We start from the raw sequence: 22,952 nt of genomic DNA, 5'->3' as shown, positions 1-22,952 counted from the left end.
GTGAAAATATTTCCAGCTATTACAAATCATCAATAATTAATGTCATTTAACAATCAATTAACCAGCAGCTACGAGCTTGTATGCATCTTGAAAATTAAATGAAAGCAGTTATAAACAAAATCTTACAGTGCATATTTAGTGGGATTTGGATAGGGAGGAATTACAGTAAATTGTTTTTAAGTGTCTATGTAGCAACTTCTGCGCCAAGATCTCCAAATGGGCCACAGACCAGGCTCTGAGAAACATTAATCCGCCCCGAGTTACACAGATGAAGCAGTTTGTTCACACACTGGGGGAAACGGGACGATAATCTGACATCTCTGGCACCTCACCAGGGTCTGATCTAGTCTTGGTCACCTGACACCGCACACACACCGTGTTCGGCTCCACCTCGCGCGGCGGGTGTGTGACAAGATCCAGCCCGTTATTTCAAGGTTATCTCCTGCAGGAGCCTCACTTTACGGATCCTATGGGATTTCTGATCACCACAGTTTTCCTCTGGGCTGCTGTCGGAGGTAAGCGTTTATCACATTTAATACAGGCTTCAGTTTCAGTGGTAATTAGAGCTCAGTGTGATGTGTCGGTACAAAATGCGAGTGATGGCTCTCAGCAGGCTGCGCCGGAGACCAGCCGCATCTTTCACACACTGCTGCCTCAACTGTAATCATTATACTATTTCTACTAGCAGCCTTTCGGCGAAAACAGACCAATATAAACACGTAAAACATTACTTTCTTGTGCGTACTGAAGGTGTTTGCTAACCTAATGGCGAAAGCCGCAGGGCTTTAGACTAATAGGCTAAACACAGCGTTGTTACATAATTTATGATGCGCCCACCTTTCTGTTTCTATCTCTTGGTCTGCTTCCGTTACTGCTTCGGGAAGAGGTTTTAAAAAGAGAAAAAGAACCATATCTTATATTCACGCACCTCAAACAGTCTAATTTAACATCTTATATAAAGCTGCTTCACACAGGTGAGTGGATCTTCGCACGTGTACGCGTGCTTGCTGCATGTTGACATGCGCGTATTGTGAACCATGTAGGCAAAAATAAGTGCAGGGTTTGAGAATTGTTTTAAAAACGTTAAATAAAGCTGTGCGAAGTGCGGTGTTGTGCAGTAACATGGATAACCAGGGCAGATTATTTGCTGTTGAAGGTGTTAAAGTCTGTTTAAATAATACAGTATGTTGGTAAATAGCTGCCAAACCCCACAATAACGGAGTACAACTAAATCAAAAGCTATATAGCCTTTTAAACTATCAATAATTAAGTTACTGTGGGTAAACAAACAAGGGCAGTGACCTACAACATGCCACTGCAGCGTAAAAGAAAATGCCAAGACGAGGATTCATATTGTTACAAACGCGCAATTGCGCATGCCCGAATAGGTGCGCCCATCCCTGGTCTAGACCTGAGGGGTTCCCAAAGTGTGGGTCGGGATCCCCTGGGGGGGTCGTGAGATGTCTTCAAGATTGTTTATTTTACCCAAGATTGTACATTTTACCCATTACAGTAAATAATATCGATAAAAATAGTAGCTAAGCTTAAAATAAAACCTTGAAAATAGAAAATGTAATGAGTTTTCTGCCTTGCGTTTTCCAGATGACTCCTATGTGCAGGGTTAGTGAACAGTGAATTATCAAAAGCATCAGTAGCAGCAGGTTAATTCATAAAGGAGAAGGAAACACAGCCACATCCAGCTAAATGAAGCCACATTAAATCACTTTGAGGTACAGTGAGGGTCGCAAATCTTTGGCATATTTTGGGGGTCGGGCTGAAAAGTTTGGGAACCCCTGGTCTAGATGTGGCCCTAGTTTTTAATGAAGGCATCATTACAAGCAGAATGTTAGAAGCAATTATGGTGTTTAACAGAGGCTTATGATTGCTGAACTTTCTCAAAGAGTTTGTCAGATGATTGGCTCACTGACAACAGGACGAGCCCATAAAATCAGAACCACATCACAACTTTTGATTTTGTCCAGGTGTCCAAGCTTTTAGTTGGCCTTTGGTAAAGCACACCCACGCACACACCTTTATCTCATGGTCATGCTGAGCATTGCAGGACCAGACTATTGGCAGCTCACGTGTCTGCAGGGGGGTCCAGCAGTAGCCAGGGAATCAATTAGGCCTATTGATCCTGATCTGTACTGATCTGGATGTGAGCTGACACAAACCACAGGGCTTAGATAAAACTCCCAGCTTCTCCATGTGTCATGTCAATTAAAGGTGCAAATGAACATGAACTTCTACCAGGTGTCAATTAGTTGTAGATTAAGTTAATTTGGGATTAACATTTTCAGTTCAGTAAGAGACTCTTAAATGAAGGTGCACTAATTGAACAGGATCCAATGTGCCTCAGCTGGTCCATGCACCAAACTCATAACTACAGAAGGAAAGGTTGCCGTCTGCTGGTTTAGCATGGATTGTGATCTATCAGCTCCTTGTTAGCTTCATTGTAACTCTGTAAGGAAAGGCCCAGATGGCTCTGTTTAGTGTGCCTTTAATGGAAGACTGGCAGGTGTTGATCTGTGACTGATTTAGCCTGGGTGGGAAACTACCTGGGAGCCAAAGGCTTTGGAATATCTGCATCTAGGAGAGAGAGAGAGGTTTAAGCTTCTTTGCTGCATTGCTTTATCACGGTGCTTACCTTAATGAGGGAAAAGCTCAGCCCACGCCAATGCAGGACAAATCATTGCTGCATAAAGTAGTTCACTGGTGCTGCCCTGCATTATACCTCTGTCCTGTTTTCACTGTGACAAAAAGGTAAAAATGTTTCGTTTTAAGTTCTTACTAACAACACATCCCTCTGTTTTTCTCTCTCAGTGGGAAGCCGCCCAGTAAACTCACCTCTTAATGATGCAAAGGTCAGAAAAACACGTTTGTATACCGCTCATCATTCCACATTATATGTATTTAAATTGCTGAATCAGTAATTGTGTGTTTTTATTACCACTGTGCCTCTAGGTTGAATGTATTATTCAAGAAACACTGAATGAGGACAGGTCACATCATGAGTGCAGCCCAAGACTAGAAGGTAATGTAGCTAATTACCGGTTTTCCTTTTAAAGCTTTAAATGTTGAGACAGAGAATTGTTCAACTGAACCAACATGCAATGAACTATTATTAGAATCAGTGATTTGTTTAGAAGTGCCTATAAAGCAGTTAGCAAGGTGCTTTTTCAATCTGCAAATTTAAATGTTGCCTTTAATAAAACTCACCTGTTCAAACTGGCATATTCAGTCTAACTGGACTAGTTGTTATTTTGTATCTATTCATTTTTGTTTGTTTGTTTGTTTGTTTTTATGATGTTTTGATCATGAATGTTTTTTTTATCTGTAAGGTGACCTTGGGTGATTTGAAAGGTGCCCCAAATAAAATGTATTATTATTATTATTAATATTATTATGATTATTGTTATTATTATTATTATTATTATTATTAATAATAATAATAATAATAATAATAATAATAATAATAATAATAATAATAACAACATAAAGCTGAGGAGGGGCGTTTTTGCAACAGCTTTGAAATTAACATCTATAAAACTTCCATGAGGAGTTTTAAGCCATTTATAAAGCAGACTGAAATTAGTATTGATGCCTGTGTAAGACCTGTTTAACCAAACAAGACCATCAGCAACAAGATTGACCATAATACACACTACCAGTCAAAAGTTTGGAAACACCTTTTCATTCAAAGGTTTTGTTTTATTTTAAATTATTTGAAACACTGTAGAAAATAATACCAAAGACATCAAAACTATAAAAGAACATATATGGATTTATTTCATTACCAAAAAAGTGTTAAACAAAGGAGAATATGTTTTATATTTTAGATTCTGTAAAGTAGCCCCCTTTTTCCTTCATGACAGCTTTGCACACTCTTGGTATTCTCTCAGTCTGCTTCATGAAGTGGTCTCCTGGAATGGTTTCTAATTAACATGAGCCTTGTCAAGAGTTCATTTGTAGAATGACTTGCCTTCTTAATGTGTTTGAGACCATCAGTTGTGTTGTTCAGAGGTAGGGTTAGTACACAATGGATAGCCCTATTTGTCTACTGTTGTAATCCAGATTATGGCAAAACCAGATTATTTCATAGTTTAGATGTCTTCAGTATTAATCTACAATGTTGAAAATAATTAAAATAAATAAAAAACATTGAATGAGAAGGTGTGTCCAAACTTTTGACTGTTGTGTAAAGACTTTTCTGCTGCTTCACTGTCGTTATTTTTGCTCACATTTTTGTTCTGTATGTTCTTATTGCTGCTTTATCATTTTAATGAGTTGTTTTCCATTATTTTTGCAGAGGAACTTGATGAAGTACAAATACATCAGGGTCTGCTCAGGGAGCTGCAGAGTCTGGCAGGTGATGGTAAGCAGATGCATAGTGACCCTGCTGTGAACACTTTTTAATGCTAAAGATGTCAGGTCTCATTTAATTTTTCTACACATTGTTCTCAGAGGTGAATTCATTTCTGACACCTGCTGATGCATTTAACCTCATAGTACTGACTGTTGCTGTCTGAATATCGCAGAGAGAGATCGAGAGCGAGATGACGAGAGGGAGCGATATGACTATAGCCCTGCTGAAGACGAGAGCGACTTTGAGGATGAAGATGAGGAGAAAAAGGAGGAGAGTGACGTGACCAGCCCTACACAAAAAACGGATGAAAAGAAAGACACCAAGACAGAGGAAGATGACACTAAAGAAAAGACGAAGGAGGAGCAACATGTTGAAGACAAAGGGGGTGACACTGAAGAGGAGAGAGCCAAGGAGCTGGAGGAGCTGCTAGCTGAGGAGATCAGAAAGAAAGGGAAGGAGGAGGGGAACGATGAGGAGCTGCTGAAAGAGCTGAAAAGGAAACGATACGAGGCGTTGAAGGACAGGGAGAGCCTTAAAGCCTCTGGAGCGGGGCAAAAAGAGGAAGCGAAGAAACAGGATGACAAAGACAAGGATGCTGCAACAACGGAGGACTTGGAAAAACAGAGGATGGATGAGAGGAAGAAGAGTGAGGTGGAATTGATGGTGGAGAAGGAGAAGGTGGAGAAAGAGCTAAAGGAGCTGCTCAAGGAGAAGGAGAGCAAAAGCAGGCCAGAGCAGGAGAAGGAGAGGAAGGAGAAGCAGGAGGAGCTGGAGGAACTCGTAAGGAAGATGAAACGGGTGCAGGAGGAGGAAGGAGAGGAGGAGGTGAAGGTTGGGAAGAAAGAGGAGAGTGTTGGTAAAAAGACGCCAGAGGAGAAGAGCGAGAAGAAGGGGGGAGGAGAAGAGGAAAAGGCTGTGCAAAACACAGAGAAAGAAGACAAGACAAAGGAGGGGACTGAGGTGAAGGAGCCGCAGCAGAAGAGAGTGATGGAGAAAGCCAGCGATGAAGCAACACGACAGTTTGAAAGGGAGAGGGAGAAGGATGAGGAGGACGAGGAGGAGGAAGATGAGGATGAATATGTCCGGGAAGATGGGCAGGAAGAGGAGAATGAAGGAGGTGAAGCTGAAGAAGATGAAGGAGAGGTAAGTTGGTGCAAAGAATATGGAACTGTTGGTGTGTGCTGGTAAACTTTCATAGCACTTTGTTGAATACGTGGTTCTCACTGGTGACCCACAGCACTCTGTGAATATCAGACAGCTACTCTGAGAAACAGACTTTTATTGCTGTTGTTGAATCCTGATCAACCACATCATGAACCACCAAAGTCCTTAAATTGAACATCAGCTCTGTATCACAAAAAAAGGAAAAACGTATTCTGAAAAGCCGTAGCAGCACCAAGGACATACAGATCACACAATTCATACCAAATCAATCCACACAAAGTAGTTCGGCGCATTTATGATTTCAATGATTTCACGTGGCAAAAAATGTTAATTTCCAATAGAATCAGTAAACATCCTGGAAGATATTCTTTAATATTACTCTCAATTCATTCAGGGAGCACAAAACTTTAGATTAATGGTTAATGGCCGACTAATCAATGACAGAGGAAAAAAACAAGAGGAGGAAAACAATGCATCAGTAACTGATGTTAAAAACATAAAAGAAGCATGGGGGTTTCGTCTCACCCTGTTGGGATTCTATTCCATACAACCACCCGCTCACCATACATTGTCCCTCATATTGCACACAGCAAGTGGTTTCTCATGCCTTTTTGTTAATTAAAAGAGCAACAATTCTGGGAACTGGTCTCCTCTTTTTACAAACGTTTACAGAGTTCTGTAAAAAGAAGAAATGATGTGGGCGCAGACTCAGCCTACTGGTTAAGTTGTGCGCCCATGTAGTGAGCGGCCTGGGTTCAAATCCAGCCTGCAATGGTTCCCCTCATGTCATTCCCCCACTCTCTATCCCACTTTCCTACACTATCCACTGTCCACTCTATAAATAAAGGTGTGCAACAAAGTGGTAAACATGCCCCTGTCACAACTTTTTTTAAACATGTTGCTGGCATCAAATTTGAAATAAGCATTTTATATCTTTATATTTCATAAAACAATCAAAAAATCCAGCAGCAACATTTGATATGTCATCTTTGCACTGTTTTCAATTAAAAATAGAGTTTGAATGATTTTTAACCATCTAAAAAAATGTTGAATTCACATTTACACAGGGGGCACCAGTTAGTCTAGTGCCCTAAGGGTGTGCCCCATGTTCAGAGTAGTAGAAGTCCTCATCACAGCAGTGGTTGATTCAACTCCTGGGCATGATCCTTTGCAAAAAAACCTGCACAAACAAACAACAAACAATCAAATTAATGAATAAATAAAATGTACACAGTGCTCAACTTGTTTTGGAATTGGGGTTGCATAAAACGAAAAACAGTGTTGAAGATTTAAATGCAGCAATGATGAAGTAGTCTTGAGTAGCAATTTGAGCTTTTCTATGTTAATTTCTGGAGATGGTACTGACTATTTTTATTTATTTACAGCAAAACTATGATTTACTGTAAAGAAAAAAAATAAGCCGAGCAATTAAGATCATAAAACTATCAGGAAAATATTTTCTAAGGAAATAAATCAGCTGACGACTTCGGTCATTTAAGTGTAGACTTACGGTTCTGGAGTCTCCCCCTGCTGGTCATTAAAAATACTGCAGGATTAACTCACTTCTACTTTGGCTTCATGTTTGATATTAAGAGTCCACATCCACTTTTTACAAACACTATTGTACAAAATCATTTCAGTTACTTGAGAACTATAAACCAAAGCCCTACCTCAGGTTTCTGCATCATGTATTGTTTTTTTCTTTTCACAGGAGCTGCTGGAGATTGAAGCAGAGTTGCGCAAAGTTGCTGCAGAGCTGAGGGAGCTTCGCCGAGGATAAGACACACACACACACAAGTGTGCACACACACACTACACAGCAGACTGACTAAACCCTTTGTTGCATACACAGCCGCACATTCAGCTCACACGTTTTCCTTTTAACAGCCTTCAAATCCCCTCAGCACTCAGAGAAATGTCTTTAGTAGAAACATTAGTCAAATCTGGTGCAAGCTGGTGTTTCAGTTCTGCTTTTAGATTCCCTGGGAAAAGATTACACTATTTCTGCAATGCTCAGTTGAATGCATCTGAGTGTTGAAGAGAGGGAGGTGCAATTTTTTTGGGAATCTGAAAAGCCTTTGTGTTCATGTCCGCCTGAGTCCTGGTCTCAGTCCCTGTAAATGCTGTTTGTAAGGTAGACAGGTGATTGTACTCTAGTTATAAACCGCCATGGATGTAAAGCGTTCCAAAACTGTCTGTACTTTTGACTGCAAAACACAAACACCATCATCTTTGAAATCTCATGAATACTAGCATCAGTGCTTCTTTTCTCTGCAGGTATTATCCTAAAGGTGTATTCTTAACAGGAACAAAGGTTCTCTACTAGCAGTAATGTGTGTGTTTCAATGTATCTTTTGTGCAATAACTGATAATTATGTGTCAGCTGTTCCTGCTGTTCTGACTGTTAACATGTATTACTGATATTTCTACACAGGAGTCAGTCATTATTTCCTCTTCGTTTCTTTGACGATAGAGTAGAAACAAGGATTGTGTTTCATTTGGCTCATGCACTGTTAAAACCAGACTGTTTGTGAAGAACCAGAGTGACACAATCAAAAACAGAGGGAGTTGATCAGACTTGTAAATTCTGCACGGTAACACTTGTGACAGATACTGCAGTTTGTATTGAGTGTGGTTGGTGTGTGCGGTGACAGGATGTGATTTAGTTAGAGCTTACAAGGTCTAAATGTGTTACTTCAGGTTCTCAGCCAGCTTTGCACTCTTATCTTAACAAGCCAAGGAGGAGTCGAGGGAAGAGGGAGACACTAAAGCCATTTTGTTGTCTTTTTGGTAACAATTACATTGATAAAGGCTCAGTATTGTTACATCACAGTTTTCATGGCTGTCTTGACATTTTTGTAAATATAAGATATCACAGTCTGCAAGCCAAGGTCATTGGAAATATGAAGCTGCAGCGCCCCCAAGAGGACACTGAGTAGAAATGCACACAGTGCAGGATGAACAGGGTTACCATTGGAGGCCAATGTAATGCAATAACACTGTAACGACTACAGCACACGTGAATGCAATAATTAGCCAAATGATGAATTATTTTATGTATTTTAATATGTAATCAAAGTGCATCATATTGTACTCGTAACTCTCTTTTTCTACACGGCCAAGACTTACCACACACTAAACAGGTTCTAATAACACATAACAAGTCCACACTGAGGAGCTCATTACTGTCTATTCCAAAGAGGAGAGATTTGCTCACTTTAGAACATTTAAAAACATTAAAGTACTGTTGTTTTCTTTTTCTATAGAAGTGCAACATGTTTGAAGAATGTGTAACAAACAAACCAGCAAGAAAGATGTAGAGATGTCTGTGTGGGGGGGTCGTCATAGGGGCACAGAGGACATTTCAAACAACAGGATAACAACACCATTTGTAATATTACTGGCCAATCAGAGTGCTGTATTTTGTGCCTGCTGTATCTTCTTCTATGCTACCTGTCAATCAATAAACCCAAACTGAATTAAACTGTAATGTGTGGTCTGTTTGGTTTGTCTGTTAGAAACCACGGCAGAGTCAGTTCACATGAAAAAAAAAGGTTAGTGTGATTTTTAGAATGAAGTCAAGGCACAAATTAAAAATATAAAGCTTTTTATGAATGAAACTGAGGAGTTTATATGTCCCGTGAAGAAGATGACACAGGAAAGTCGGTTTCTGAGGTAACTGAAATACTGGAGGTCGCAGCACTTGTTGTCTTTGTTGGTTCAGGAGAGTCAGAAGCCCGGGGAGCAGAGCAGGTCTTCTGGTCCAACACTGACTGGATGTGGCCGAGCAGAGAGGAGAAGAACTGTGGCACTCCCTCGTAGCCTAAGAGAGAGACAGAGGACGTGAGTGAGAGCATCATGAAATATGTGAGTATGTGTGTATGTGTGTGTGCGACTGCAATACCTGGAAAAATGTTGATGTCAATGACGGTGAGAGTGTGCGTTTGTATGTTGATGATGACGTCCACACCAAATAGAGCCATGCCGAGCTGGGCTCGGAGCTCTCTGACCAGGGCAGCCACGGCTTCAGAGCTGGGTGGAGGCAGGCATGGCATCTGTTCATCCAGCTTTGAGAGCAGGCAGAGAAAGGACAATATAACGTTTTGATTTCAGCCAAAGACATGACAGCTCCCCAAAAAGTGAAACTGAAAGATTCAGAGCTCCTACGTAACATGTATGACTTACTTCTGTGAGATTAGAGCTGGACTCGGGTTTGGACACCTGATGGCTGTTGAAGAAGATTGTTTCTCTGTCTGAAGGCAGAGAGTAAAACATTTAGAGAGGATTCAGGGAGCAATAGAGCAAATAAAAAAGACACATGACATATGATGAAGCAGACAAAGTGGAAAATGGTGTGACACACAAGGAGAGATAAAAAGAAAAGGACAAGATGGGGTAAGAAATGAGTGAAGAAAGGGGACAAGGCGAGAAGAAATGGACAAGGAGGGGAAGTAAAAAGACAAACAAAAAAGACAAAAGCAAAGAAAATCTGTGAAAAGTTGGAAATTACTGGATGAGGGAGGAAAAAGATGAAATAAGAAAAGCAGAGGAATAAACAAGATAAGCAAAAGATAAGCAAAAGATAAGGAAAGGAAGAAAGAGGGGAGGAAAGGTGAGATAGAGTTTAAAGTACAAAAGGACAAGGCAGAAAATGAATGAAACTGAAAAAGGGAAAAGCTAGGTAAGGAAAGACAGGGAAGGACAGGAACTGACCACAGGGACCGGGGGGGAAGTTCTTGAGTGAAGGTCTGTCGACACAGAAGTGTCGCTCTCCCACCACAAACACCTTGTGCAGCACAGCCCCGTGGTTGACGAAGCTCTGGAGCACACAGGGCGGATGGACATCATTCAGACTGCCTGCACTGAAGATCAGGGACATCTGCAATACACAGATATTATGCACAGATGTTTAATCAATGAAGAGAGCAAATGAGTGATACAAATGTGGCTGTACATCAAGAATTAAACCAAACTACTCACCTCGTGGGAGAGCAAGCCGTGTGCCACTCTGGTTTTGCAGACTGAGGTCAACAGAGAAAAAGAGGAAGTGTTGTGTTTGTTTTCTTGAAATGTAACTATCATTATCTTGTTAATTATGAAAGCAGAAAAATTAGATGGAAATAAAACCGGATGAACTGACTGAGAGGAAAACTCAGGCCCTGTGTCATCACAGTCTGCTGAATGGATGGCAGGTCACTGCTGCTGTGGATCTCCAGGTAAGGAGGACTGCAGATCCGCCAGTCTGGTGAAGAGAATTGAATAAGAAAGGCTGTTAGTGGCCATAGAAAGCTAGAGGACACACTGTACAATAACAGTTTACCTCGTAGTGAATTGCGCAGCTTGCTCATGATCTGGTAAGATGCAAAGCGGTCTAGAAGCTGGGTCATGGCAGGTAGGGGGTCCAGAAGAACTGTACTGGGATGAGCGGATACATAGCTCTGCAATGTTAAAGACAAAGTCAACAGCCAAAAGATTGTAAAGAATGCTGAGACACTCATTCTTCTGTATTTTGAGGCTGTATCCTTTCTCAAAAACATGTAATGATTTTAATAACTGCTTAACATGAAACAAGATTCACAAGGTAGTTTATTTTGTGTTCACTGTAAATGCTGTTAAAAGCTAATTCACTCCTTATTTTTAACGTTATAGCATCATGACAAACTCATTCAAGCAACCTTTGTATCTGTAATTGCCTACAGTGATATTCTTCACATGCATGCTTCCTCAGCCTCTCTGAAAATGTGTCCCATGCTGCATTGCGATTTGCCTCTGGTTTAGGATTTCACACACATCGCTGTGTCTTGTATGAAAAAGAATTTTTGTCTTCCTTACATAACAGAAGAGTGGAGCATTGGAATGTCTTATTCATTTTATCTGCTAATCTCTAAAACTGTCAATGGCTGGCTTCTCTGACTCACTCTGTCTTTGGTGAAAGTGCTTTTAATGTTTCCTACACTTCATCCTGGTCTGAAAGTCACCCGAAACTATATCAGTCTAGATTGAACTAAAGTCAATTTGAGGATTGTTTGACCAGTGTATTCACATGTTTTACTGCTGAACGCTGATAATCTATCTGTTAATTTTTATGTGAAACTTTTTATGCTGCTGTCTTTGCCAGGACTCCCTTGTTCAAGAGATGTTGCATCTTAGTGGGATGACTATGATCCCAAGCTGCATCAGGTAAAAACAGTCATTTTTTTACTTGGTTAATTCTCAAAGCAGCCTTACCTGGAAGTTGGTCAGGAGCTGCTGTGATTTGCTGTCATACTCAGCCTCCACGATGACATCAGACAGCTTGTGGACGATGACGTCAAAGGGTCCCTGTGGCACCAGCGGCTGAGTGAGGTCAATCTGACAAAGGAAAGACACTTTTGCATGTATATAGAGGATCTGTCTCAGTAGTACCAAAATTACAATGTACAAATGACTTCTTCATGGGTAACGTTTGGTAATTAATGTCACTGACTTATAAAACAGGTGCTATGTTATACATTCTGTAACATTTCAAGGGAAAAGTGATGCACCCTTCTGTCACAGTTTAAAGCTAGTCTTGCAGCTCTATTTTGCACTAACTGTAATTTTTATAAGTCTGTTTGTGATGCACTAAACCACACTGCTGGCAGTTATTCAGTGGGTAAGAAGTAAAGTCTGTATAACTTGACAGATGCAGTGTTATGATAAGAATGTACTGCATCTTTTGATAACTGCCAGAGCTCTCCCCATAACTCTGACGGTTCTCTCAAACATACAATCAAGAAAATGCATGACTGAAGTCAACATAGTTCTGTGTTAAACAGAGACCCTGTCACTATACAGGTATTTACATGAAGTCAAATATCTGTGCAATTACAGCCATTGTTCACAGGTTTGTCACAAGCTGGTTGTAGGAGGCGGCTGCAGGTGGCTTTGACATGGATTACCGAGTTTGTAGACATCTGAACGTGACACATACTATGTGTGCGTGTGCACGTGTGTGTAGCTGCGCAGTGTTCCCACACTACTGTCACTAAAGCTATACTTAAAATGCAACAGCTTAACCTCTTAAACACATGAATTTGTATAGTACTGCATGTCTATAGACAAATGATAAGGCATTTTTGCAATGAAAATACCTCAAATGAAGATGGATACCTAACAATCTTTGCATGCACACCACTCCTTGTTTGTGTTAGACTTACCAGGAATGTTTTTCATCCCCTCATCATAAACCCTACTGGTTATGCTAGTTTCATGTATTACAATAAAAAAGAACATACCTCCACCACCTCCACTCCATGCCCCCTGCAAGAATAAACACTGACATGTTTATATAATTGAGGTTTAATTGCACAACAGTTACTTTGTGCACAACAGGGTTGACAATGACTAAGACTGTTGGAAAAATTAACACAACTCTGCCCTTTCAGACTGGGTGTCACCCGTTATTAATGGCTCTAATAGTCATTACAGTGATCCCTCACTGTGATCATTCACAATGCAGAAAAAAGAAGAAGAAATCAAATACATCCTTCGTTTGCAATGGGGTTCCATTCAGTATTTGACCTAAAAGGAGCTCTATGAAAGCCAAGAGGGCCAGATAGATATTCACTAATCTTGAGACATGAATTCAAGTCAAAAACAGGAACTTACGCACAGAACTCTACAAAGGCGTCCAGGTTCATCCTCCTGCGCTTCTTGTCGCTCAGACAGAAGCCCACCCTGCGGCCTGACATTGGGCTGTGAGTGTGGGGGCCACAGGCAGCAGAATGACAGCAGAGACAGTCAGAGAGGGGGCAGTGGGCTCTTCTCCATTCAACCCTCCCTCTGGTGATACTCCTGTCAAGTCTTCGCCAGTCAGTCGGTCTCTGAGGCGGCGTCTCCTCTGTGTCATGATCACTTTTAAACTACAGGAGGAGAGACACTGACAGAGCTAGTCTAACTGGTAGAGTCACTTGACTTCCTCATAACTGCTGCCATCCAATAAAACTGAAGGCTACGGTGGCCCTGAAGGACAAAACAAATTTACAAAAGATGAAACACTTTAAAAGTTGGACACAAATTTTCATTTTGGAATACATTTTTTTTATACAACAAAATCAAATCAGCAAAACACTTTTACCAAGGCCAAAACAAATGTACATTTAAGATTTTTTTTTTAGAAAAGATGAAACAAAGTTGGAGACAATTTTACAAACAATGGAACACTTTTACCATTTCTGAAACAAAAGCATTTCATTTTTTACGGAAAGGGAATGTACCAAATACCGAAGGTGATCCGGAAGTGATCGAGTGAGGGGTCATTTAATTTGTTTTGATGGAAAGAAACCAAACGGAGCGACATGGTTTTCATAATAGGACATCCTCGGGTCTCAGAGAGAGGTGTCAGGTGACCTCAGATGAAAAAGCATCATGTCTCCGGAAAAGCTCCGTCATATCATGTGTCAGAATCATAGACTGTATAAAATATGGACGTAGTATACGTGACGTCACCCATCTTCTCCTGAGAGCTGTTTTGAAACAAATCGACGGCAGCAACCATATTGGTAATGCGGAACTCAACTTGGCAGAGTGTGACATAGTGTGAGTCTCTTAGCCAATGGCTGTGTGTTTCCGACCGGGAGTCACGTCAGTCATGTCCTTATTTGGACAAAACTGGTAATCTTAATATCTTCTTTACCATCACGTTAGAAAGAAATTCACCCCCCGTACAGTGTGTGCCATTAGAGAGATTAGCTTCATAGGGCCAAGCCGTCTTTTGAACCAGGCTGTAAACATGTTTATTAATGCTGCAAAGATTGTCTTTTTCCCATTCATATCTATGTGGTTCCCGGTGTTTCTGCAGCCAGCCTCAAGCGGATTTTCGATGTATTGCAGTTTATAGCACTTCCGCGTTGGCTTCATCATTTGAGAACGGAGTTTGCCGCTTGGTCAGAATTCAGATGAAACTCAGATGAGCCTCAGACCACATCACCTCAGGCTAAACAGAGTCAGGCTAAAAGGAGTCAGACTTAATGGTAAAAGTGTTCCGTGGTTTGTAAAATTGTCTCCAGCTTTGTAAAAGTGTTTTGATCTTTTATAAATTTGTTTTCTTAAATGTAAATTTGAGTTGGCCTTGGTAAAAAAGTGTTTTGCTGATCTAATTTTGTTTAATAAAATGTAAAATTGTTTTCCAAAATGTAAATTTGTCTCCAGCTTTGTAAAAGTGTTTAATCTTTTGTAAATTTGTTGTGTCCTTCAGGGCCACCGTAGCAGGAGGACGGCCATTCAGCAGCACATCACGGACAACAAGTGAAAGAGAAAGTAAATTTAAATCGGGGAAGTAGCTCCATTACACTGCAAATCATTCAGCAGCAGAACGGACATGTTTCTCCCTTTAAGCTGAAATTAGACCGAATACATTTTCAGTGCGACATAAAAGAAAACATAAAACTTCCTGAAGTTCACCTGAGGTCACCTGAGGAGACTGAATATGTCGCGCGGGTCAAACGCAGGTTTCGACCGACACATCACCATCTTCTCACCGGAGGGCCGACTCTACCAAGTCGGTAAGAAACACATGTACTCCGGGAACTGCGTCAAATTGTGCTGTTTTATTTTGTGCTACACAAGAGAAGTGTACAACTTACTTCAACTTACAAGGACCTCTACCAACATAAACAATAATGTTTTGTTGGAAATTTGTAACTAAAATGGTTCGCTTTCCTGGGTATGTGTTGAACGCAGTTAGCATCAAAGAGTGCACAGAGCTCTCTCCTTTAATGTGTGTACAGGTTACATATTGATACACTTCATCACTATGAAGTCAGGTAAAACTCTGCATGTGATTTTATGGCTGGAAGACCAAAAGAAGACTCCACATAGATGTTCAGGAGTTGCACTTCAAGTGACTTGGCTAAAAAGTCTGCACACTGCTGATTTTAGTACGGAGGCCCTGAATGGACATCCCATAATAACCCATCCCTGGTTTACTTTATTTCCTGATGAATTTGCAGCTATTTTGAATTACAACACAGATTCCCCATAAGTTGGTTTTAACTGTATTCTTGAAACTTTTTCTCATTATTTTGGGATGACAAAGCCAGTTTTTCTGTTGGGCTATAACACGATAACAAGATTCTTTTTTAACTATCAAAAACAAAACAAAAAAAGAAACATGATTAGACTGTGATTGGACTGCAAGACTGCAACATGTCATGCAACCATTGGCTCCTCCAATGAGGACGGATGTGTTTATCAATCAATCCATCAATCAATCAATCAATCAATCAATCAATCAATCAATCATTCAATCAATCAGACTTTTTTTATGAAGCATTTTTCATACAATGACATTGTAACACAAAGTGCTGTACATTAAAACTACTTAAAATAGGATACATTAAGAAAAAGATCCCAACCCCATCCCTGACCCAAAACCCACCCCGCAATCCTAAGGTTAAGAACACAATATGTGCAACAATAGTAATAAAAACAATACAAATAAAATAATTAAATAGGTTTCTGAAGGAACTGAGGAAACACTCTCATGATATCTTAATGAGGAAACACTGGAGGTAAAATAAGATGTTAAAACTCAACACAGGAAATTAAAATCACCAAAATAAAATACATTTATAAGATGATAAAACTCTAAAATATTAAACCATGGAAAGATAATAAGATGCTATACTCTATACTAAATGAAATAAATAAGTAAATAAATAAATAAATAAAATGGAATAAAAGTGAATACAATATGAACTAGATAATAAATCAATAACTGAATAAATAAATAAAACTGTTATAAGAATAAAACTCAGTTAAAAGCGAGACTAAAAAGGTAGGTCTTGAGTTTGCTTTTAAAAATGTTGATGCTCAGTGCAGCCCTCAGATCTTCAGGTAGGGTGTTCCACAGGCATGGGCCGTGATAATAAAAAAATAATTATTTATTTTTGTTTTGAGCATTTGCAACTCTGGAGACACACGTAATGATCATCCAGATCTCATTATCCCTGAAAAACAAAGAAAATAAATGTCTGGATGCATGTTCGCTCAGAGCTTCCATAGAGGCTTGATATCAAATCCTGTACTGCTGTTGTGTTGCATTATGAACTTAATGTCACTCACTCTGTGTGTATAACATTTGTTTTCTTGCAGAGTATGCCTTCAAAGCCGTCTCCCAAAGTGGCTTGACCTCTGTAGGGATCCGGGGGACAGACAGCTCTGTGGTGGTCACACAAAAGAAAATACCTGTAAGATGATATGATGCAGAAACACACAGACAGTTTATAATCTGAGTTCAAGCTAAACGCTGAAGCCACACAAGAGTCCTGACTCCAGCTTTTTGCTGACCTGACTGTCAAATCTAAGAACAAAGATGCTGTTATGAAAGAGCAAGCACTCATGTTACCAAGCCAAATACTACTTTATTTCAAGCTTAAGCTTAAAAGACACACTGTGGGTATCAGCCAGCAGAATCTCCCTTTTTTTTTAGTTATAGTTTTGGGCATTGTTGCCTTTAACGGACAGGACAGATGAAGAGAGACAGGAAATGTGGGGAGCAGAGAGGGGGGGAGGACATGCAGCAAATGATCGAGGCTGGAATCGAAACTTGCGATCTCTGCGATGAGAGCTATAGTCTCTGTATATGGGGCACGCTTAGACCGCTAGTCCAACGGCACCCGACCAGTAGAATCTTCCAAAGGAAATATTAGCATCTTCCCTTTGAGAAGATTTCTACCAATCATAGGCAGAAAAAGTATCTGATATATCTGACATACGCAAGACCTCAGGTATAATGCATTTGTTATCACTTAGGAGTGAGGCAAAATACATATGCCATAATCTATCATTGTCCTGATGCCATAAAATGATCGTATTGCTGCTAAATATATTGATATTTTGAATTATAATAACACAACAATCTGAAGAGATTTTCCTTTTGATTTGGATCAACAGGTTAATAATTAAAGGCTCCTTACAGTGGCGTTGATCACATAAATCTTGCACTTTACCTTTTAGGAGCATTAAGTACTGTGTGTGTTAGTTCATTAGATATCCTGGTCTATCATAATATGATTGTCTTGCAGTGTATTATCACAGATTGCTGTATCATGATATCATAGCTATGATGGCTTATGTTTGCGTATCGTTTTATCTGTATTTCTTTTTCTTTTATCATACCCAACTCTTAATTTACAGAGTAGAAAGTCCTTGCTTTTGCACCTTTTGTAAAAGCACTCTTGTTTTTTCACAGTTATAAATGAATACTTAACACTACAGTATCATTTCATTTACTAAGTTGAATGTGACTCTCTCCTGTCCTTTCTCTGGCTGCAGGACAAGCTGCTGGACCCCGTTACTGTGACCAACATGTTCAAACTCACCCCACGCATCGGCTGTGTGATGACTGGACATAATGGTACTAACACACACACCTAATCACACACACATACTTAAAATAAGCATGAAAAACAACTGATAGGTTACATATTTTATGGGTTTTATAATTCTTCTTTTATTGAAGTTCTCGTCTCTCTGCTGTTGTCTCATTTATATTTGTTAAGTAATGAATTTACTATTCTTCATTTGTCTTTACACCATCTTCCTCCCCCTCTCTCTGTTGCAGGGGACAGTCGTTCTCAGGTTCATCGGGCACGAGTGGAAGCAGGAGAATGGAAATATAAGTATGGTTATGACATCATGGCGGATGTGTTGTGTCGCAGGTTGGCAGATATCTCCCAGGTGTACACACAAAATGCTGAGATGAGGCCTCTGGGCTGCTGTGAGTACAGTGTGTTTAACTCTGTCTTGTTGACATACATGTCTTTGTTCATCCTGCTCATCATTATCAATGTCTCCTCTCTTTTTAAATGTATTATCAGTTCTTTATTAGTGATACAGTTACTATCACATTCAAAGAGTTGAAATACCAAATGTTACGGCTGCGGTATGCTGCTGATTTTTAATAATGTCTGACCTCATCATGGGGATGGAGGAAAAACAGATATTGCAATTTTTTGATTATTGTGGCATCACTTTATCAATAAATTGGCAACACCATTCTTTTAATAGAAATTATTTATATATATACTACCAGTCAAAAGTTTGGAAACACCTTCTCATTCAAGGGTTTGTATTTATTTTAATTATTGTAAACACTGTAGATTAATACTGAAGACATCTAAACTATGAAAGAACATATATGGAATTATTTAATTAACAAAAAATTGTTAAACAAAGCAGAATATGTTTTATATTTTAGATTCTGTAAAGTAGCCCCCTTTTTCTTTCATGACAGCTTTGCACACTCTTGGTATTCTCTCAGTCTGCTTCATGAAGTGGTCTCCTGGAATGGCTTCTAGTTAACATGAGCCTTGTCAAGAGTTCATTTGTAGAATGACTTGCCTTCTTAATGTGTTTGAGACCATCAGTTGTGTTTTTCAGAGGTAGGGTTAGTACACAATGGATAGCCCTATTTAACTACTGTTGTAATCCAGATTATGGCAAAACCAGATTATTTCATAGTTTTGATGTCTTCAGTATTAATCTACAATGTTGAACATAATTAAAATAAATAAAAAACATTGAATTAGAAGGTGTGTCCAAACTATTGACTGGTCGTGTACATATAAATGATGGTTAAAAACACACTTACCTTTTGAGTCCACTAGATGGTGCTGTTGGTCTGTGTCTCTCTTTGGCCATTTCATTTTGTATCAAAGGAATTCCACGGTTTAAAAAATAAATAATTTTATGATCTGAATAATGTTCTAAATCTTAACGATAACATCTTGCAGCTAAGGTTTTCTGAAATATTTTTCCGTATGACCTCTGGTGATTCCCAGCCTCTGTCCTCTGGATCGCTCCCTTGTCTTTGCTTTTCAATTCCCTTTACTATCTTTCCCCCCAAGTTTGCACATATTTTATTCTCCTTTCTCTCTGTGTGGTATCTGTAAATATTGTCCGATGTAATGCATTTTCTCTCTCCCTCCTCCTCCCTTTCTGCAGGTATGTTGCTGGTGGCTGTGGACCCCCAGCAGGGTCCTGTCCTGTTTAAATGTGACCCTGCAGGATACTACTGTGGCTTCAGAGCCACGGCCGTTGGGGCCAAACAAACGGAGGCGAACAGCTACCTGGAGAAGAAAATGAAGAAGAAGCCCGAGCTGACCCATGATAGGGCTGTACAGGTGAGAAGTAGGAATATTTAGCTATTGGCCCGATTAAAGCTGGGGTTGGCAGTCTCGGAAAACTAGCATGAATTTGAATGTAGCATTTCCTCAGGACTCCGTCTAACCCCTCCCCTCCTCCCTCAGAGCTCCTCCAAAACGACGCCCCCCGCTCACATGCACGAGCGCCGCTGACTTGCAACCATATGATGGTGACTGATTCAAAAGCGGTCCTCACCAAAACATTATCATAGTGAAAGTTAAAAACACAAACAAACATGGCTGCTGTTAGTACTCACAACTGTCATGCTAGCATTATCCAGTTGTACCAGTGACACGATATCAGGAGAAAAGTTATAACACATATAATACTGTAACAGCTCTACTGTTTGTTAAACGTGTTCAGTGTAGATGTTCTTAATTCCTACAGTGTTGACGGTCAGTGAAGGCATCAGGAGAGGTGTAGAGTGTGTGAGCTGGAGAGAGGAGAGACAAGAGGAGAAGTTCTTTATTCATTCAAACATTGATTGTTGCTTTGTTGGTTGGCGTGATCACGGCCGACAGTGACCGGTTATTAAAACTAAACGTGTGCACGAATCGGCTTGTCATCACTACAGCGTCCGGACGGACGCTACAATAAATATACATTTTCTGTAGGACTTAGTAAATGTCATTCATTCTTTTGCTTGTCAGAGCCCCCGTGGTGAGAGCTTTTTAGACTCTGATCCGGACTACAGTCCTGAGCAAAGCACCTCATCGGGTCAGAGGGGACAGGCCCGAGGACGAGCGAGAGGGGCAGTCAGTAGAGTCAGGGGAAGCAGAGGCAGGAGACGGGGACGGAGAGTGCACGCCGGGAAATGTACGCCCAGGAGGCGGGCAGAACAACAGGACGGGATTTGAATGGTTTAAAATTTTGGCACCCAAAAAAGGCTGATTGGTTGGTGTTTTCCCAGGTTTACTCCGGCTGTAGATAGCAGCTTTTCTTCGCTCTTTTTTAAGAACACATTATGTATTGATTGCCATCAGGACATAAAGATCATTTTAACCAGTATAACAAAAAGTGTATCTAAATCTGATTACCAACCCCAGCTTTAATCTGTGCTGCTGGGATGTTTTACAAACCATCATTATACACACATATATCAGTCTCCATTAGTCACACAGGATGTACATCACCATTATGCTTGGCAAAAAACAGGTCAAGGAAACGTTTGTATGAGATTATTCATGTAAAAGTGAGAATTTGTTAGCTGCTTTCCTGAAATTATAAGTGTGCAGGTTTTAACGCCTGATTATAATCTGGTTCTTACTTTTATAATACGTCTCCTCTATCTGTGGATCTCTGGTCCATGTGGGGTGAAGTCACTTGACATCAGCATTATCTAGACTAAAGGGATGATTACTGAATCATGAATGTGCTCCATCTGACCCTCCCACTACCCTCACTTTCTGTCTCTGCAGTTGGCTATCACATGTCTGTCCTCCGTCCTGTCCCTGGACTTTAAGTCCAGTGACCTGGAGATCGGCGTGGTCACCAAGGAACAACCAAAGTTCAGGTAACGTGATTGGACGGGCTCTTCATCAGCTTGACATCACACTTCCTTTTCCACAGATGATGGATGTTACATTAAGACATGAATGGAGACAATTTAGATCTTTTCTTTGTATTTAGTTTGATTTATTTGAAGTAAGAGTTTTGGAACTTTACTTAGAGCTTTTTAATGTATCGTCCTCTTTCCTTCTTCTATTTTTCATTGTACATCATTTATTCCTCCTTTTGTTTGTGGTAACTCCCATTTTCTTTCCTTTCTTTCTTATGCAGGACGCTTTCAGAGGAAGAGATAGAGGTTCACCTGGTTGCCATAGCAGAACGGGAGTAAAGGTGCCCTCACAAAGTTCAGGCCGTGATTTAGAGTATCATAGTATTTTAATACCAGTGTGTCTCAAATTAACACCGCTGTAAGTAACTAAAACATAAACATTTTATATGTATGTCCATGTACAGACTAAGAAACTCTGTGTGAAAGACTCAAGAATTTGAGATTACAAGAGATGTTCAGTGGACTTCCAAAAACGTCAGCTTAAATGAGTGACCCAATGTTTGAATTCTGGTTTTGCATCTTCACTTCTAAGGTCTTGGGAACTAGGGAGTCAAAATGACTCTTGATGTTATTTTTTTGGATGGATGTAACATATTTTCCATATTTTTTATAATACCAGCCTGGTCGTCATCTTTACACTTGCAGAGTTTCATTTCAACAAGTCCATTATAGTCACTGTAAACCTATTTGAAACAACTGTCATAATAAAATCAATCAGCAAAGGAAACAAAAACATTGTTCTGTTTTTATTTAATTGGAATTGTTTTGTTAGAAAATTGACTTTTCATCACACACTTGAAAAGATAAATCAGGTTTATGCCTCTCCTGCAAAATACACTCCTTAAAAACGTCCCTACTGAAACAGTAGATGGCGTCAGTGAGATGAGAACGCCTGATTTTAGCCTCCTTGTTACGGACTTCAGCCTGTCAGTTCAACGGACTGGAGAAATGGCAAACCTTCTTAAAAGTGTACCATTCATTCATGCACAGCCAGGCTAGCACACAATATTATCAGGTACAAAAACAACATATAAAGAGCATGAATTAAGCCCTGCATCATCAGTGAATGAGCTCCTAAACAGAACCTTGTACTTTGACACATAATGAGTTGCAATGGTTTTACTTTGTTTGACACTTTTACCCACAAAAAAGCTCAGAAGTGTGAAAGTTTTTTTTTCCTCCTGATGGTGCCTCCTCTTTCTCTGTGTATTACTATTACATACAGTTTAAACAAAGAATCTAATTCTACATTCATCAGTCATTTAATATCCACACTGGGTTACACAGATGAAAAGAAACAAACATAAACTTAAGCATGATTGCATTCGTTGCTGTAATTGCACTGTACTATTACTTTACCACTCACATTTTCATATTTTATTGGACTTTTATTGGATTACAGAATAACTGTGAAAGGATTTATGCATCTTTCTGTAACTCTTAAACACCCCACAGCTTCTCTGAAGATCCTCAGGATTTTCAGAACCCTCATTTGAGCATCACTGATCTGCTGAGTAACAATGAGGCTAAATCCACAGAGGGTATTTTTGACTGTGGAAAGAATGGATGAGGACTCGGGATTAAGAGCAGTCACTATAGAGAACACGCACTCTATCAAACATGCCTGAGTGTTTGGCTACTCCAGCATCAGTGATACTAGTTTAAAATTGCATTTGATTAGTATTATTATTATTA

At 39.9% G+C, this 22,952-nt stretch overlaps 3 protein-coding genes across 3 annotated transcripts; 2 read left to right on the top strand and 1 right to left on the bottom strand.

Moving 5' to 3' along the window:
* Positions 1 to 216: 216 nt before the first annotated feature.
* Positions 217 to 9,020, top strand: LOC117824929 (DNA ligase 1-like). The gene is made up of 6 exons (XM_034700437.1): positions 217 to 515; positions 2,824 to 2,864; positions 2,965 to 3,034; positions 4,310 to 4,375; positions 4,539 to 5,509; positions 7,242 to 9,020. The coding sequence occupies exons 1-6, from the start codon at positions 470 to 472 to the stop codon at positions 7,308 to 7,310; spliced, it is 1,263 nt and encodes a 420-aa protein (XP_034556328.1). The 5' UTR covers positions 217 to 469; the 3' UTR covers positions 7,311 to 9,020.
* LOC117824930 (inositol-tetrakisphosphate 1-kinase-like) lies at positions 8,575 to 13,381 on the bottom strand. The gene is made up of 10 exons (XM_034700438.1): positions 13,160 to 13,381; positions 12,787 to 12,811; positions 11,759 to 11,881; positions 10,851 to 10,968; positions 10,671 to 10,772; positions 10,511 to 10,551; positions 10,244 to 10,409; positions 9,716 to 9,783; positions 9,435 to 9,597; positions 8,575 to 9,353 (listed from the first exon to the last, which is right to left on the bottom strand). The coding sequence occupies exons 1-10, from the start codon at positions 13,240 to 13,242 to the stop codon at positions 9,160 to 9,162; spliced, it is 1,083 nt and encodes a 360-aa protein (XP_034556329.1). The 5' UTR covers positions 13,243 to 13,381; the 3' UTR covers positions 8,575 to 9,159.
* Positions 13,382 to 14,751: 1,370 nt separating this feature from the next.
* On the top strand, positions 14,752 to 21,990 carry LOC117825886 (proteasome subunit alpha type-6-like). Its single transcript, XM_034701858.1, has 7 exons — positions 14,752 to 15,054; positions 16,646 to 16,740; positions 17,828 to 17,909; positions 18,117 to 18,272; positions 19,499 to 19,677; positions 21,118 to 21,212; positions 21,479 to 21,990. The coding sequence occupies exons 1-7, from the start codon at positions 14,979 to 14,981 to the stop codon at positions 21,534 to 21,536; spliced, it is 741 nt and encodes a 246-aa protein (XP_034557749.1). The 5' UTR covers positions 14,752 to 14,978; the 3' UTR covers positions 21,537 to 21,990.
* Positions 21,991 to 22,952: the final 962 nt, after the last annotated feature.

This window comes from Notolabrus celidotus, chromosome 14 (assembly GCF_009762535.1).
Source record: "Notolabrus celidotus isolate fNotCel1 chromosome 14, fNotCel1.pri, whole genome shotgun sequence".
Classification (NCBI taxonomy): Eukaryota; Metazoa; Chordata; class Actinopteri; order Labriformes; family Labridae; genus Notolabrus; species Notolabrus celidotus.
The sequence above is the reverse complement of the archived record's forward strand: the minus strand, read 5'-3'. Positions and strand labels throughout refer to the sequence as shown.

What these genes read in the sequence shown, in the direction of transcription:
- LOC117824930 (XM_034700438.1), bottom strand. Translation starts at nt 13,242, where the DNA reads ATGTCAGGCCGCAGGGTGGGCTTCTGTCTGAGCGACAAGAAGCGCAGG. An exon ending in GCCTTTGTAGAGTTCTGTGC is followed by an intron (nt 12,812 to 13,159) that starts GTAAGTTCCTGT and finishes TTATTCTTGCAG; the next exon opens with GGGGCATGGAGTGGAGGTGG. An exon ending in GCTGCGCAATTCACTACGAG is followed by an intron (nt 10,773 to 10,850) that starts GTAAACTGTTAT and finishes TCTCTTCACCAG; the next exon opens with ACTGGCGGATCTGCAGTCCT.
- LOC117825886 (XM_034701858.1), top strand. Translation starts at nt 14,979, where the DNA reads ATGTCGCGCGGGTCAAACGCAGGTTTCGACCGACACATCACCATCTTC. An exon ending in TGTGATGACTGGACATAATG is followed by an intron (nt 17,910 to 18,116) that starts GTACTAACACAC and finishes TCTCTGTTGCAG; the next exon opens with GGGACAGTCGTTCTCAGGTT. An exon ending in GATGAGGCCTCTGGGCTGCT is followed by an intron (nt 18,273 to 19,498) that starts GTGAGTACAGTG and finishes CCCTTTCTGCAG; the next exon opens with GTATGTTGCTGGTGGCTGTG.
- LOC117824929 (XM_034700437.1), top strand. Translation starts at nt 470, where the DNA reads ATGGGATTTCTGATCACCACAGTTTTCCTCTGGGCTGCTGTCGGAG. An exon ending in CACCTCTTAATGATGCAAAG is followed by an intron (nt 2,865 to 2,964) that starts GTCAGAAAAACA and finishes CTGTGCCTCTAG; the next exon opens with GTTGAATGTATTATTCAAGA. An exon ending in GCAGAGTCTGGCAGGTGATG is followed by an intron (nt 4,376 to 4,538) that starts GTAAGCAGATGC and finishes TGAATATCGCAG; the next exon opens with AGAGAGATCGAGAGCGAGAT.